The sequence below is a fragment of the Rhinopithecus bieti genome, unplaced genomic scaffold, assembly GCF_001698545.2.
Source record: "Rhinopithecus bieti isolate Rb0 unplaced genomic scaffold, ASM169854v2 scaffold_9899, whole genome shotgun sequence".
NCBI lineage: Eukaryota > Metazoa > Chordata > Mammalia > Primates > Cercopithecidae > Rhinopithecus > Rhinopithecus bieti.
Genome location: NW_016806979.1, coordinates 4,538,713 through 4,553,873, shown reverse-complemented (window position 1 = coordinate 4,553,873; position 15,161 = coordinate 4,538,713). Strand labels below are relative to the sequence as shown.

The following is a 15,161-nucleotide window of genomic DNA, read 5'->3' as shown; positions in this document are numbered from 1 at the left end:
AGGCTCAGTTCTAAGGGAACGCAAATCCAGTGCCTGCCCTCAGGGGGGTTACCTTCTAGTTGGGAAGACAAGGAACACACAGACATTAGTACCTAATTGAATACGAGATGAGGGAGGGCCGTTGCTGAGAAGGGAAGGCAGGCTGCTGCTGAAGGCACCAGCCTGGGGGGCATTTGAGTAGAAGGAAGGAAGTGAGGACCCTGCAAACCAGGGTTGCAGCTACCTGGGGAAGAGCCTTCTGAGGAAGGGAACATTGACAAAGATTCTTTGCTTGGCCAAAGATTCTCATCAGGGTCTCCATCCTCTACCATCTCCCAGGGGATGTCTGATTATCCTAACCTGCCTCCAGCTAGAATCTTGAGGTTGCTTTAGCCAGAATCCCCCAACCCCTGATGTCACCTCTAAGTATTTTTCCATCCACTGACCCCCACCCTGCTCCTTTGCTGGAAATTCCTACTTACCTGCAGTGTATTCAAAGTGGAGCCCCGTCGCTCTCCCTATGCCTGTATCTATTGCGACGGTATAAATTGTGAATAAGGTCTGAATCAAGTCAGCCTCATCTTGCTTCAACAAGTATAATTGAATAACTTTTTCAACCACAGCAAGGCAGTGCTGTATTAATTTGCATTCATTGATATTTTGCCTAGAACACCAACTTGATCCAAGACTTACTTGATCCTTAATTTGTGGAGCTTCAAATTCCCATATATTTGCTTTTTTTGCAAGAGTGTTCAAAAGGGCAAAGGAACATCCTGACATTTGTGGGAGAGAGATCTTTGTCCTCAGGAATCTCAGCCCTGACGTCCCCTGAAAGATGACCACCAGCCCAGGTTGCCCGAGCCAACTCGATTGCCTTCACAGTCATGGGAGCTGGTCTGGCCCAGCGGTTCAGATCAGGAGCCCTGGAAGCAGTCAAGCCCAGAACTCATGGGCCTGGGCAACACAGCAAAACCTTGTCTCTATAGAAATAAAAACTAGGCCAGGCGTAGTAGCTCACGCCTGTAATCCCATCACTTTGGGAGGCCAAGGTGGGTGGATCACCTGAGGTCGGGGGTTCGAGACCAGCCCAGCATGGCAAAACCCCATCTCTAGTAAAAACATAAAAATTAGCCAGGTGTGGTGGCATGTGCCTATAATTCCAGCTACTAGGGAGGCTGAGACAGGAGAATCGCTTGAACCCGGGAGGCGGAGGTTGCAGTGAACTGGGATTGTACCACTGCACTCCAGCCTGGGCAACAGAGCAAGACTCCATCTTAAAAAACAAACAAACAAAAACCCCTTAAAACTAAAAATAGACCCCAGAGACCTCCCTTGTCCCTTCTGCCATGTAAGGACCAAATGAAAAGATGGCCATCTAGGAACAGAAGTAGACCCTCACCAGACCCCGAGTCTGCTGGACCTCCCAGCCTCCAGAACTGACAGAAATGAAATGTATGTTGTTTAAGCCACTCGGTCTACAGCAATCTGTTATAAGTGGCCTGCATGGACGAAGGCATTGTATAAATTCAGCTCAGTGGGCCAAAATCTGCATGAATTTTATTTTTACACCAACTTTACCTCTGTAACTTTCACTCCTTTCGAGTAGTGGGAAAACCGAATCAAGAATAAATGGTCCCCTTTTTTCTTAGTGAGAGTTAAGAAGGATCAGTAAAATGTCATCTCACACTCACTTGCTCCTCTTCCTCTAAGATGTGGCAGTAAGAACCATCAGGAGCTACAGTGGATGTTCACTGCTGACTGACTCCGAGGCACAGGAGAAAGGGCCCCCCCTCCCTGGGCATCAGCTCTACATGGAGAGGATGAAATGGTCTCCAAGATCGTTCTCGACATGAATCCAGTGCCAAGGCACCAGGCTCCAGATCAGCCTGAGTCCCCACGGCACCCTTACCTTTGCAGAGGACTCAATAGAGCTGCAGTCCTCAAATCCTTGGCAAAAGATCGTGGCCAGCCTCCTATCCAGGTCTTGGATTTTGATCTCAAAATCAGCATAATCACGGTCAAAATTCTAAAGGCAAATGGAAATGTCAACCTCGTAATCAGCGTGCAAAGCCAGCCAAGGGCACCCTCTCCAGCCCCCGCCCCTGCTGAGAGGACTTGGGGCTGAGGCACAGCTCAGTGTGCTCACTGTTGTGGGGACTGCTCTACCCAGTTTTCAAAGGGTTGGGATCACCCAGCACCTGCTTCCTCCGTGTGCCCTCCCATCACTCCCCTAAGCTGGTACTGAGGCTGTTGCTGTTCTCACCGAGTTCGGTTCATCCAACCCTGCCTGAGGACCTACCGAGTCTCCAGGGTCCAAGGGGTCATATTTGCAGTCAGCAAAAACCTTCACCAGATCAAAGACCTCGTCATAGATCTGGGTCACCAGGTTCCCAAGGAGGTTCCCACGCACGCCCCCAAGCTCGATTTTCTCCAGCTTCAGAAACTCAATCGCTGTTTTATAGAGTTCCTAGTGGAGGAGAAAAACAGTCAATTCATCTTCACAACGAAACTCACGAGTCCAGTTACAAAACTAGCTCTGACCCCAGGCAGGAGGAGCTGGAGAGCAAACTGTCCCCAGGAGACACCACCGTGGGGGTGGGAGGACACCCTCTGTGTCCGTGCTGTTCTTTAAGCAGACGTTCCATTGCCTGCAGAAAGAGGGGATGGAAGGAAGGGCTCTGAATTACCTATGAGGTGTGAATGACGAGGAGCTGGACAGGGTCAAGTTTGGGATCCTGTCCTGACCCTAGACTGGCCAAACCGCATCTCTAAATAAATCACTCTCTGCTGGGACCTCCGTTTTCTCTGCTGTGGGAAGTGGTTGGAATGGTGAAGATTTCTACGCTCTTGCTAAGCTTTAAATTCGCTACTACCTGGAAGACCATCCTATGCAGAGCGCCATGTCCTGAAGGTGATCCAAGAGGAAAGTGGCTGGGATGCCTGGATGGACACATGTGTAGAAATTCTGCTTCCTCACAGGCGTGGCTCATGCCCCCTCTCCCTGAAGTGCTCCCTATTTTGCCCCCTAGCATTATTTGCCCCATAGCAATGCATTCCTTTCCAGAGGTCTGGTCTCCCGTCTGCATGGCTGGCATTTACTTTAGTCACGTTCAGGCCCATCCCATTAGCTGGTTCTGTGTGTGTGGTTCTCGTTTCCCAAACGAGGTCTCCAAGGCTCCATGGACGGTCTTCTGTGCCCCTGCACGTACCAGGCACAGTGCAGGCAGAGTTTAGACTGGAAATCTTCCTGTGAACTTGACATCACTCCCCTAAACTGGTGCTGAGGTGGGTGCCATTCTCCCAGGTCCAGAAGCATCAGACCACACACCACCAACACCATCACCACCCCAAGGAGAAGCACAGGCACTGAGGGTCAGGAGCTCTTGGCTTTTCCACCCGACACGGAGGATACAGACGAGGCTGACATGGCCTGTTGTCAGGGGGTGGACAGCAAAGCCATTTCCTCCACCTCCCAAGTCCCCTCCTGCCCAGAATCTTCCTTCTGATTCAGGAATCTGTCATGTGGGAATCACAGCTCCTTGTCCAGAAGTGACTGCAACCCTCCACGTCCTCAGTCTGCGAGATTTCAGGCATGAGTCCACACTCTGACTGCAATTTTGAACTCCTGAGCGGGCCTCCCTCCCCTGTCCGCCAGGAGGTGTAGATGAGAACTGGACGAGCCTCTCCCAAGCTGCTGACAATGGTGTCCACTCTAAAGTCAATGCCTTACGGTTCCAGGATGATTTTCCTCTTTTTTTAAGGATGTGAGTTATACAGTTATATGTGCACAAAGTTTTGAAAAATTACACCATGCAGAAGATACAAAAGGCAAAACTTTCTTGCCCTACCCTGTCTTGATCCCTCTCATCTCTTCTCTCCAGAGCCCCCAGAGCAGCTTTTTTTTTTTGAAACAGGGTCTCAGTTTGGCACCCAGGCTGGAGTGCAGCGGCGCGATCCTGGCTCACTGCAGCCTCAAAGTTCTGAGCTCAAGTCATCCTCCCTCCTCGGCCCACCAGAGTTCTGGGATTACAGGTGTGAGTCACCGGGCTGGGCCATGCACCATTTTTAAGGTTTTGTCTGCTGTGTGTCCTCTGTATCCACATGGTGCTTACACCGGGGCCTTCCTTAAGTCTCCATTTGTAATAATCGAGTTCCACACTAAGTGACTGCTGTTGGCCCCCAGGTGTCCTGAACGCAGTGGTTTAAACTTATCAGTAACCTGCTCATGACAGAAGGCACGAGATAAGGGGAGAAGCACCCAAAGTGGGTCATTTTTACTCTTGGCTAACAGCTCTGGGCATGGTGGAGGCTGCTGCAAAGCCTTGGTTTCCCCATAACAGATGTTTGGGCCTGACTTATTTTCTGCCTGGGGAGTTATTGTCCAGGGGGTTAGGGATGGACGCTGCGGGCGTCCTAGGGTAGGAGCAGTCTGGGAAGTGGAGGTCAAGATGCACCCAGTTCTGTTTTTACCTCAATGGTCTGGATGCGGTGGGAGAAGGAATTCATCCTGGAAAAGGCAAGAGAAGAAGGGAACTCCCAAGGCACGGGCTCTTTGTCCTTAGAGGAGAGAAAGAGAGACGAGGCGGCGTTTGCTTCAAACGTCCCCACTTTCTCAAATGTCGGGGCCCATACGAACTTGCTCGTGTCTCGCCCTGGCCCTCGCCCTGCACGGAAGGGCTACCTTAAAGAAAAGCTTCATGTTCGTGCAGCAGAAGTCGTACGTCTGGTAGAGCTCCTTCAGCACGTGCACGGCCAGGGAGACGCCGCTCAGGACTTCCTCGATTTCACCCTGCAGACCCTTCAGCACCTCTTCCGGGCTCAGGAAGGTCCGTGTCTGGGCAAGAGAGCAGACAGACATTGAAAGCTCTGACAAGCCATTCGGGGTGACGTCCAGGCACGCCGCCTGCCGGAGCTGCGATCTGTTCTAATGTGTGGATGTCCGAAGTAACCCCTCCCAGCCGCCCACTGCTGGGCCATTTTTATGGGACCGAGCTGCCTTCCCCTCCTCAGCCCCTCCTCCTTTGCCAAGGCTGCAGCATCATGGACGGGGGTCGCAGATGATGACAGGCCCTCCAGGGACAGGGGACCCCAGTGCCCTTCTGGTCGTGAAGATGGGGTCACAGCACAGTTTTAATACACAGAGGTGGCCCAGGGGATACAGCCCTTCAACTTAAACACCGTGGCTGGCTAGTGGGTGCTTATGAATGGGAGGAAGGAAAGAAAGTCTCTGCTAAGGGAGACAGAAGGTGGCTCGACGTGGGGTTAGAGAGACCCACAAAGCACTGGACGGGTCTCGGGGTGCTGAGACTCTCGGGGCAGACCTCCTGCTCTGTCCCCATCTTCCCTTTCTTCTCCCTCAGTGCTCTCCCTAGGAGAACTTAGGTAGCCTCGAGGAGGGCTCCATCGCGGCTCGGGGACTGAAAAGGCTTGTGCCGACATCTTGGCCTGCGCTCAAACTGCTGGGGAACACGGGCAGCAGGAAAACGGTGAACCGGGAAAGGGCCCCAGCCAGGAGCGGAGGAAGGGGACCCGGGGGGCCAGGGGAGGGTTACCATCTCGATGATTTGGTTGCAGAACTCCTGCAGGATGACGATGATCCTGACAGGTGTGTTATAGTACTCAGAGGTGGCCCAGATAAAGCAGATGGTGTCCAGCACCTTGGCGATAAAGGTAGGGAGCTGGGGGGAGATGGGCCCAGGCACGCTGGAGGGGACCGGCCTCTGCACCTTATCCCAGCGTCCCAGCCCTCCCCTTCCCATGGCTGTCACTGGGCATCCAGGAGAGGGTCCCCAAGGAGGAGGGGAGAGGCAACTCCCTAGGCCCACACATCTGATGACAGCCAAGAACCCCACAGCCCCACATGCCTTGAAGAAACAAGACCCTCCCCACCAAAGTCAGCTCTCCCTTGCCAGCACACCATCGTGAAGTCGGCTTGCTCCATCTCCTCCAGCAGTATCCGTAGAGGCTTCAAATAGAGCACAATGTCGTTGGCTTCCTTCAGCCCTGCACAGAACAAGAACAAGCTCCCACCGGTAAGGAGCGGAAATTGCTCAGAAACGACGGGGATGCGGCTCCCTGTGCCGAGACCTGCTCCTTCAGGAAACGGGGCCTTTCTCAAGTGGAGGGGGGTGAGAAAGCTGCTTGCAGAGGGAGGCCAACATCCTAGGGTTGGCGACAGGCCTTACCCAGCCCTCCCAGGAGGCACGGACAGCTTCGTGCGGAACTCATGGCGTGGTCACAGGCTCACCTTCCATGACGTTGGTGTAAACGTTTTGCAGGGCTGGCCAGTAGCAGCTTTTGGCTTTCTCTAGGATCTCAACAATCTTGTTCACTTTGGGTCTGTTTAGCTGAGAAGGGGAGAGAAGATCCACCTTTCATTGACCTGGAAGACCCTACAATGAGGCCAACCTGACCTTGTGGCTGGCTGGGGCTGCAGAATTTCCACAGGTCAGCAGAGCCCTCAGGTCAGGACTCCTGGGAGGTAGGCACTGGGAGGCTGAGAGCTAGCCAGGTCACCCAGCTGGGACAATGCTGTAGCCTCACAGGACAGAGGAGGCCGTACCTGCTCATGGATGCATTTGAGGTTCAGCAGCCGGGCATCCCAGAACTCAAACTCCACTCGGGGCAGGGGGTGCAGCCCGTCCAGCAGCGCCTGGGCCGAGTCTTTGCTCAGCACATCCCGGATCTGGTGGGACCAGTCAATGATGATGGTCTCGATGGCGTGCAGGAGCGAGTTGTCCAGCGAAGAGGGGATCCTACCCGACAGAAGGTTGGGGCGTTGCTTTCATGATGACACACACATGGGTCCCCCCCCAAGCTCTCCCCTGAAGCCTTCTGCCCACCAATCCCAAACCACCAGCAGCAGCACTGTCTGGTCTCATGTCCCTGGTGCCTCCAGCCACCTTGGGGAGGCTAAAGAAGTTGCCAAGACTCCCAGCTAGGAAGAGACCCCAGGGAAATAACGGGTGTGGTCAGAGTTGCCAGTGCCTGGAGGCGCTCACCTCCAAGGAAGAGGGAGAGAATTAAGTAAATCCTATTTAAACCCTATTCAAGATGGCTCCTCTGGCGCCACCACCGGGCATGCTGCTTGAGGCTTTGTGAATGATCAGTGGAGGACTTGCCCACGTGAGGCAAGCATGGAACCAATTGTCACGAGGGTCTCACATATCCGGGGAGGTTGCAAATTGTGGCAACGCAGATGTGAGGGGACACCTTGGAGTCCCTTGGGCTTCCCAGGTCCTCTGGGGCACCACAGCCCCAACGCAGACTTGCATGTACCTGCTGAGAGTCCCTCCCACTCCCACTCACTGACCCTGTCCCGCATCTTAAAGCTGTGCCTCCTGTTTCCCGGCCATGCTAACAGGTGGGACACCTTCTGCATGCCCGGTGGTGACTGGACCAGCACACATGTATGACCTGGGTGGGGTGGTGGATACAGGTGCCAAAGCCCCAGGGGCTGCAGAGCCTGCTCCCTCCCTGCCCTGGTTCCATCTTCCTCAGTCTCAGCACCACCTAATGCACCACCTTGCCCTGCTTTTCCTTGGATTTAACACTTGAAGCCACTCTGCAGGGAAACAACAGGTGTGGGAGTGTCAAGCACACGCCACTTGCCCACCCAGTGGTGGCTGGAAGCAGCTGGGCCCACACACCTCTCCATGGACTCCAGCGTGCCGTCCAGGTTGCCCAGGTGCTCTGGGATGGGCAGCAGGGTTTTGCCTTTGATCTTGCCACTCATCACAAACATTTCGTTCTTCAGCCTGTGGACCTGCTTCACGATGTCTTCCGAGACCACCTGGGGCCATCCAGCCGTGTTCTCGCGTTGGTTTAACAGAGAATAGAGGACCTAAAAGGAAACACTTCTGTGGTTCCATCTCCTGTGCCTTCACCAGCTCGGCAACTGCAGAGCTGGGTCCCCAGGGGAATTCCAAAGACCCGGCGTCTGGAGCCCTGGGAAAACTGGGCCTTCTTCCAGAAGGAGGTGGGACCGGTCATGGAGTTTATACCAGCTGCCCTGTCCTGGTGGTGCCAAAGCCATTCCCAAATTCTTGCACCCCTGGCACACACTCTTTGCTAAAGGCCTAGGAGGACTGTGGTGGGTCAAACTGTGTCCTCCAAATCCATCTGCTGAAGCCCTGACTCCCAGCACCTCAAAATGTGACTATTTGGAGATAGGTTCTTTAAAGAGGTGAGTAAGGGCTGGGGGCAGTGGCTCATGCCTATAATCTTAGCATTTTGGGAGGCTGAGGTGGGTGGATTACCTAAGGTCAAGAGTTTGAGACCAGCCTGGCCATCATGGTGAAACCTCATCTCTACTAAAAATACAAGAAGTAGCCGGGCATGGTGACACATGCCTGTGATCCCAGCTACTTGGGAGGCTGAGGCAGGAGAATCATTTGAACCCGGGAGGCGGAGCTTGCAGTGAGCCAAGATTGCGCCATTGTACTCCAGACCGGGCAACAGAGCAAAAACTCCGTCTCAATAAATAAATACATACATACATACATAAAGAGGTGAGTAGTTAAAATGAGGTTACTAGGATGGGCCCTAGTCTGACGGGTGTCCTTACGAGGAGGGGAGATTAGACACGCACAGAAGGTTGACCACATGAGGACACAGGGAGAAGATGGCCATCTGCAAGTCAAGGAGAGAGGCCTTGGGGAAAACCAACCCAGCCGACACCTTCATCTTCAACCTTCAGCCTCCAGAACTGTGAGAGTGTCTGGTGCACAAGCCGAGCACACAGGCCCCTGTGCTACAGATGAGAAGGGTGATGACCAGGAAGGCTAAGATACTCCCACATTCTGGAGGTCCGACTCCCCAAACTGTGTCCCTCCTCCGACCGACACAGCACCTGCCAAGGGTGACAGCAGAGGGACACATAACGTGACACTCCATTTTCTCCCCTTTTGTAACTCAAAGTCTCAAAATTGGGGAAACCTATCTGCCGGTACTCAGTCCACGCCTTCCCAGGCCATGGGCAGCAACTGCACCCGGCACAGCACGGCAGTCCCAGTGCTGTCCGGAAAGAACAAGGGGATGCATGGGGCTTCTCAGACTTCAAGGGCACGAGCACCACCTGGAGGTCTTGTCAGACAGCAGGTCTGTGGCTAGGCATGGTGGCTCATGCCTGTAATCCCAGCAGTTTGGGAGGCTGAGGCAGGAGGATCGCTTGAGCCCAGGAGTCTGAGAGCAGTTTGGGCAACAGGCTATTTTTTGGTGAGACCTCATCGCTACCAAAAACTACAAAAATTAGCCAGGCATGGTGGTGTATGCCTGTGGTCCCAGTCTGGGAGGCTGAGGCTGGAGGACTGGTTGAACTTAGGAGGTTGAGGCTGCAGTAAGCTGTGCTCCCACCATGGCACACCAGCCTAGGCAGCAGAGTGAGACCCTGTCTCAAAAAAAAGATTAAAAAACCAAAAGCAAGCAGGTCTGTCTGAGCAGGTCAGGGTGGACGGGGCCCAAGCACCTGCATTTCCAATCCCTCCCCAGCTCTGCGGCTGCTACTGGCCCAGGGACCACAGGCTGAGCAGCAGGACTCAAGGCCACTCCCGAGAAGTCAGCCGTGCTCTAGACCCCCGACGCCAGCCTGGATGTGCTCACCTCCTCCACCACTGAGATCAGCTGGTCCACGGGCGTGGGGCTGATGTCACCGTAAAGGAGCCGGGCCTTGTAGTTGTCCTTGTTGATGTTATCGGGCTTTGTCTTGATAAAGTAAACCCCTTTGGACTTGAGGGACTCGGGGAAGCCCAGGCAGGGTACGATCATGCCGGCTGCATTGAGTGTCAGCACCAGCACCCGGACGTCAGGCTTTTCAAAGAACTCTGTGAACAGGGCCACGTTCTCCTCAGCACCCATCAGTTTGCTCCACTTGTCCGGCTTGAACTTTAGGACGATGGAGGCAACTTCCTCCAGATACTCTGGTCTGACGTCCGGGGTCATTGTCATCTTGGTCTTTCCTTACACAGTGGTATCTGTTAAGGGTGCAAGAAGCAGGTGTGAACTGTCTCCCAGGCTCCCTAATTTCCCACCCATCCCTGGGACCGCAGGAAATGTCTGTTCTACCAGAGCAGGAACAAAAGAGTTGGTCATCAGTGTGCAGTTTTTAGTTGTGGATGGATTGGGGTGGGGAGCGATGGGGAGGGGTGCTGTCTGTGTGCTTTAGCTGGTGCTGGCACCTGCCCCGGCCCCACCATGGGGGGGTCTCCCAGGAGCGAGGCTGCCCCAAAGTGGTGTGTGCTTTAGCTGGTGCTGGCACCTGCCCCGGCCCCACCATGGGCGGGGGGGTCTCCCAGGAGCGAGGCTGCCCCAAAGTGGTGTGTGCTTACGTTCCTGTGACCATAAAGTTCAGAGGATGGGAAAGAGAGATGAACATTGGAAAAAAAGAGAAAAGGAAATGATCACTGCCAGACAGTGTGAAGGGGATGGGATAGGAAAAGGCAAAATGAGAAGCTAGAGGGTCAGGTTGAAATGTCCCGGCAAAGCAACAAAAGACGTCGCAGCCCCAGAGTATGTGGAAAATGCAAGAAGGAAGCAGACCCCACGTGCAGGCAGTGAGACTCGGCGCTCCGTCTTAGCCTCAGCCGTGGTACACCTTAACTTTTACCCTGCTCTGCACCCCGCTTCTCCCTCCAGCCCCCAGCGTGAGCCCCCAAAGGAATCAAGCTGCAGATTCCTGACAGACCCCTCACAAGCTTCTCAGATGCTCAGGGGCAGGGTTAACTAGAGAGTTGGAGGGAAGGGATCCCCTTGAAGAACACCCTGAAGTCCCAAAGGTTAGGCAAGTGAGGTACTCACTGTAGGCACAGAATTTAAAGGCACACCCAAACACTCAGTTATCAAGAGAAAAGGCGTGTCAATATTTTTAAAAATCAAAATGAGTGCAAACAAATTTATGATGAACAAAATATCAAAGTTTCAAATAAAGACAGGCTCTGGCAAGAGGCCTGGGGTGGGGGCCTTGGAGGCGAGTTCTCCAAGGGCAGGGGTGAATGCAAAGAGTCGCCTGATGCAGTGTTTTCATCAGTCTGGGAGGTATGGAGCTCCTGAATTTCTGGGGGAACCCTGGTGTACTCGGCTGCTCTGGGGGTCCGTGGGCTGGGGCTGGCCTGCTCCAGACCTAGCAGCTGCTGAAAAGCATCCGCGTGGACAGATGACGTTGGAAGCACTCACAAATTCTGCCTTTTGGTTTGACCCAAGCTATTGCTTTTAAGTTTGTAACAGCCTCCAGTTCCCCAAAAGACAGTGACGCTATGGAAGAGGTTGTATTTCACCCTGGCCGCTATATATCGGCAAAACAACTCTACGATGGGAAGCAGTAGTGGGCAGCATGCCATTCAAATGGTCTGGGAGTTCTTCAGGGCACCGAACATCTCTGTGAGAGGACTTGGGGAATATTTGGCCAGCAAGTGGCAGAAACATGGCGGTCCATGAGCAAAGCTGCCCGATTCAGGCATATCTGTGAAAGGAAAAGGGGACACCACCAGGCAAGTAAGAGGAGCACCGCGTGGCATTTATGGAGATGACTCGTTCACCAGGTTCCCACAGGGCTTACAGCACGCTGCTGCGTTAATCTCCATCCGGATCTCCGAGACCCGGGGAGACATCACGTCCTCACTTCCTACAGGGATCAGGAACTCAGGGGAGCCCCAGTCCTGGAAGGTTCCTGATTGGAAGCCTTGCCAAGCTGGTCAGGCGACTAGACTGGAGGGAAACGTCCTCTGGTTTTACTGATGTGGTGGATTTGGGCTTTCACAAAATCATCTTTTCTTCTAAGAACGGCATGGGGTGGGCTGCCTCCCAACCCATGATGTGTGTGGGCTGAGGGGCCCCTACACCCCGCAAGTCTCTCGCACGATCAGGCAGTCTCATCTCAGGCTCCCACCCAGCCGTTTCCCAGGGTGAAGGCCAGGAGGTCCCAATTAACAATAGGGTTGTCCCACGCCATGCTTCTGGAGGGGCAGAGACGGCTTCTCTGGGAGGTGGCCCCTGCCCCAGGCCCTCAGGACTCCACAGGAGGAAGCTGGGCCTAGAGGCTTCCAGGAGAAGCCAGGGGGCTGAGGCAAGGCTTTCCCAGGAGCAGGGAAGTCTGGAGCCCTGGAAGAGGCCAGGCTGGTAGGGGGCAGCCAGCCCCGGGGGTCCAGAGCCATGACCGCTCCCGGTGGCAAGCAGAGCCACTTCCAGGGTAAGTGGAGGGTCTGCCGTCTGCCAGGGCCTGGGTCCCACCTCCATCCTCTGAAGGCCTCCCTGCTCCCTCCAGCTTGGCTTCCGACCCCCCGGCATGGTTGAAGGCTGCTCACCAGCTTAAGGCAAACAGCTTCTCCCACAAACTGAACAGCAACTCTTTCCCAAACCAGGAAAGAAAATGGCTCCCTTCCCTCGAGGGGCTTCAACTGCCACAGAACTTCTGGAAGTCTCCTCAGGGTACCTGGGGCTTCTAGAACCTTCCCCTTGGGACCCAAGTAACCAATGATCACGCAGCAAATGAGGAACCAACCGTCACCCCACAGTGGAAAGGCTCTTAGATCATCATTTTGAGGGAAGGTTGGAGGGGGACAGGGTCATGCTCTGTCACCCAGGCTGGAGTGCAGTGGTACGACCATAGCTCACTGCAGCCTCAAACTCCTGGGCTTATGTGATCCCCCCACCTCAGCCTCCCGAGAAGATGCACACCACCACACGTGGCTAATTTTGTACTTTTATAGAGATGAGGTCTCTGTTGCCCAGGCTGGTCTCAAACTCCTGGCCTCAAGCAATCCTCCCAAAGTGGAAAGGAAGACATTATCTCTGTTCACAATGAGGTGATCTTGTATGTAGAAAATCCTAAGAAATCCATAAAATTGTGGAGCTAATAAAGGAGTTCAGCAAGTTTGCAGTATACAAAATATTCGAAAATTAATTATATTTCTCTATAATTATATTAGAAACAATCTGATGATGAAATTTAGAAAACAATTCCCATTTACAATAGCATTAAAACAATTCCCATTTACAATAGCATCAAAACAATTTCGTTTACAATAGCATCAAAAACAACAAAATACTTAGGAATAAACTTTTAAAAGAAGTGTTAGGACTTGTACACTGAAAACTGCAAAACATCATCAAAATAAAGATGACCTAAATCAGTGGAGACATGCTGTGTTCATGGGTTATAAGATTGACAATTCTCAAGTTGATCTACAGATTCAACACAATCCCTATCAAACTCTCAGCTGCCTTTTTTGTAGAAATGACCCTCGATTTTCTAGGGAAGTGTGAGGGAACAAAAACAGTCAAAACAACTTCGAAGAAGAACAAAGTTTGAGGACTCACACTTCCTGATTTCAAAACTCACTATAAAGCTACAGTGACCAAGACAGTGCTACCAGCATAACAATAGACAGAGATCACTAGAATAGAGGTTCCAGAAATAAATGCATACATTTGTGGACAACTGAGTTCGCAAAGGTGCCAAGACAATTCAACGGGAAAAGAATCACCTTTTCAACAAATGGTATTTGAACAACAGAAGATCCACATGCGGAAGAACAAAGCTGAGCCCTTACCTCACACCATTTACACGAATTAACTCAGCATAGATTAACAGAATGCAACAGCCAAATGTAAGAGCTAAAACTATAAAACTCTTACAAGAAAACACAGGAGTCAATCTGACCTCAGATAAGGCAATGATGTCTTATATATGACACCAAAAGCATAAGTGACCAAAGGAAAAAAGTTTAACTTCATCAAAACTAAAAACTTTTGAGCTTTGAAAGGCACTCCAAAAAGAGAAAAGACGAGCCACAGAACGGGAGAAAATATTTGCAAATCATATCTGACAAGGGACTTGTCAAAATACAATAAAACAACCTAATTTTAAGAGGAGTAAAGGATATAGGTATTTCTTCAAGAATGATACACAAATGACCAATATGCACATGGAAAGCAACTTAATATCTTTAGCCATTAGGAAAACGCAAATCAAAGTAAAATGAACTTCAGTGAGGTTCCTAGAGTAGTCAAATGCATTAAATAGAATGGAGGTTGCCAAGGGCTAGGGAAGGATAATAGGAATTTATTTTTTAATGGGGCTGTTAGAGGCATTTGAACCAGAGCCACTCCATTTTGAACAGGGTCTGGGTAAAATGAGGCTGAGACCCACTGGGCTGCATTCCCAGGAGGTTAAGGCATTCTTAGTCACAGGGTGAGACAGGAGGTCAGCACAACATACAGGTCGTAAAGACCTTGCTGATAAAACAGATGGCGGTAAAGCAGCGGCCAAAACCCACTAAAACCCAGATGGTGATGAGAGTGACCTATGGTCATTCTCACTGCTACATTCCCACCGGCACCGTACCAGTTTACAAATGCCACGACAACGTCAGGAAGTTACCCCAGATGGTCTAAAAAGGGGAGGCATGAATAATCCACCCCTTGTTTAGCATATCCTCAGGAAAAAAAACCACAAAAAGGGACAAGCAGCGGCCCTCAGGCTGCTCTGCCATTTTTTCATTCCTTTACTTTCCTAATAAACTTGTTTTACTTTACTCTGTGGACTCGCCCTGGATTCTTTCTTGCACGAGATCCAAGAACCCTCTCTTAGGGTCTGGATCTGGACCCCTTTCTGGTAACAGGGTCAGAGTTTCAGTTTGGGATAGGGAAGAAGTTCTGGAGATGGGTGGTGGGGGTGTTTTTACAACAATGTTAAGCGTACTCAGTGCCACTGAACTGTACACTTAAAATGGTAAATGTTAGGCTATGTGTATTTTACCACACAAAACACCCCCAATTCATTCCCACTAGAATGGACAAAATTGAGAAGACAAAAAAAACAAAACAAAAAACCAGGCACAGGCAAGGATGTGGAGGAACTGGCACCCTCATCCATGGCGGATACAGTGTAAACACTGCAGCCACTTTGGAAAAGTGTGACGGTTCCTCAACAGGTTAAACATGGGGCTACCAATTAGCTACCCCTCCTAGGGGTACATCAGGGAGAAATCAAAACACACTCGTGTTCACAGCAGCATTATTTGTAATAAACAAAAAGTGGAGGTGAAGGAAGACCTCTGTCCCAGCTCAGAGGGACATGGGAGGGTTGGCAGGGTCCTGTCCCCGGTGGGCTGAGGGCAGCCACGTTGGCAGCAGGGTGCCCAGCAGCATCCCTGCCACGTGAGGATAGGAAGGCCACCGCTGGGCTC

The 15,161-nt window shown here is 52.1% G+C and overlaps 1 protein-coding gene across 5 annotated transcripts in view; it reads right to left on the bottom strand.

Annotated features, from left to right (window-relative positions):
* Positions 1-12,375, bottom strand: part of DNAH17 (dynein axonemal heavy chain 17) — a 155,876-nt gene extending 143,501 nt beyond the window's left edge. For 4 of the 5 annotated variants that reach the window (XM_017879371.1, XM_017879372.1, XM_017879374.1 and 1 more), the window contains exons 1-11: positions 12,276-12,375; positions 9,580-9,950; positions 7,629-7,822; positions 6,542-6,734; positions 6,227-6,326; positions 5,897-5,982; positions 5,532-5,657; positions 4,661-4,813; positions 4,450-4,536; positions 2,279-2,446; positions 1,889-2,005 (exon numbers count right to left, since the gene is read on the bottom strand). In XM_017879371.1, coding sequence (XP_017734860.1) covers positions 1,889-2,005; positions 2,279-2,446; positions 4,450-4,536; positions 4,661-4,813; positions 5,532-5,657; positions 5,897-5,982; positions 6,227-6,326; positions 6,542-6,734; positions 7,629-7,822; positions 9,580-9,924 — 1,569 coding nt within the window. In that variant the 5' untranslated portion in view covers positions 9,925-9,950; positions 12,276-12,375. The remainder of the gene's footprint in view (positions 1-1,888; positions 2,006-2,278; positions 2,447-4,449; positions 4,537-4,660; positions 4,814-5,531; positions 5,658-5,896; positions 5,983-6,226; positions 6,327-6,541; positions 6,735-7,628; positions 7,823-9,579; positions 9,951-12,275) is intronic. The other variant, XM_017879373.1, reaches the window with a different exon arrangement.
* Between the last annotated feature and the right edge of the window lie 2,786 nt (positions 12,376-15,161).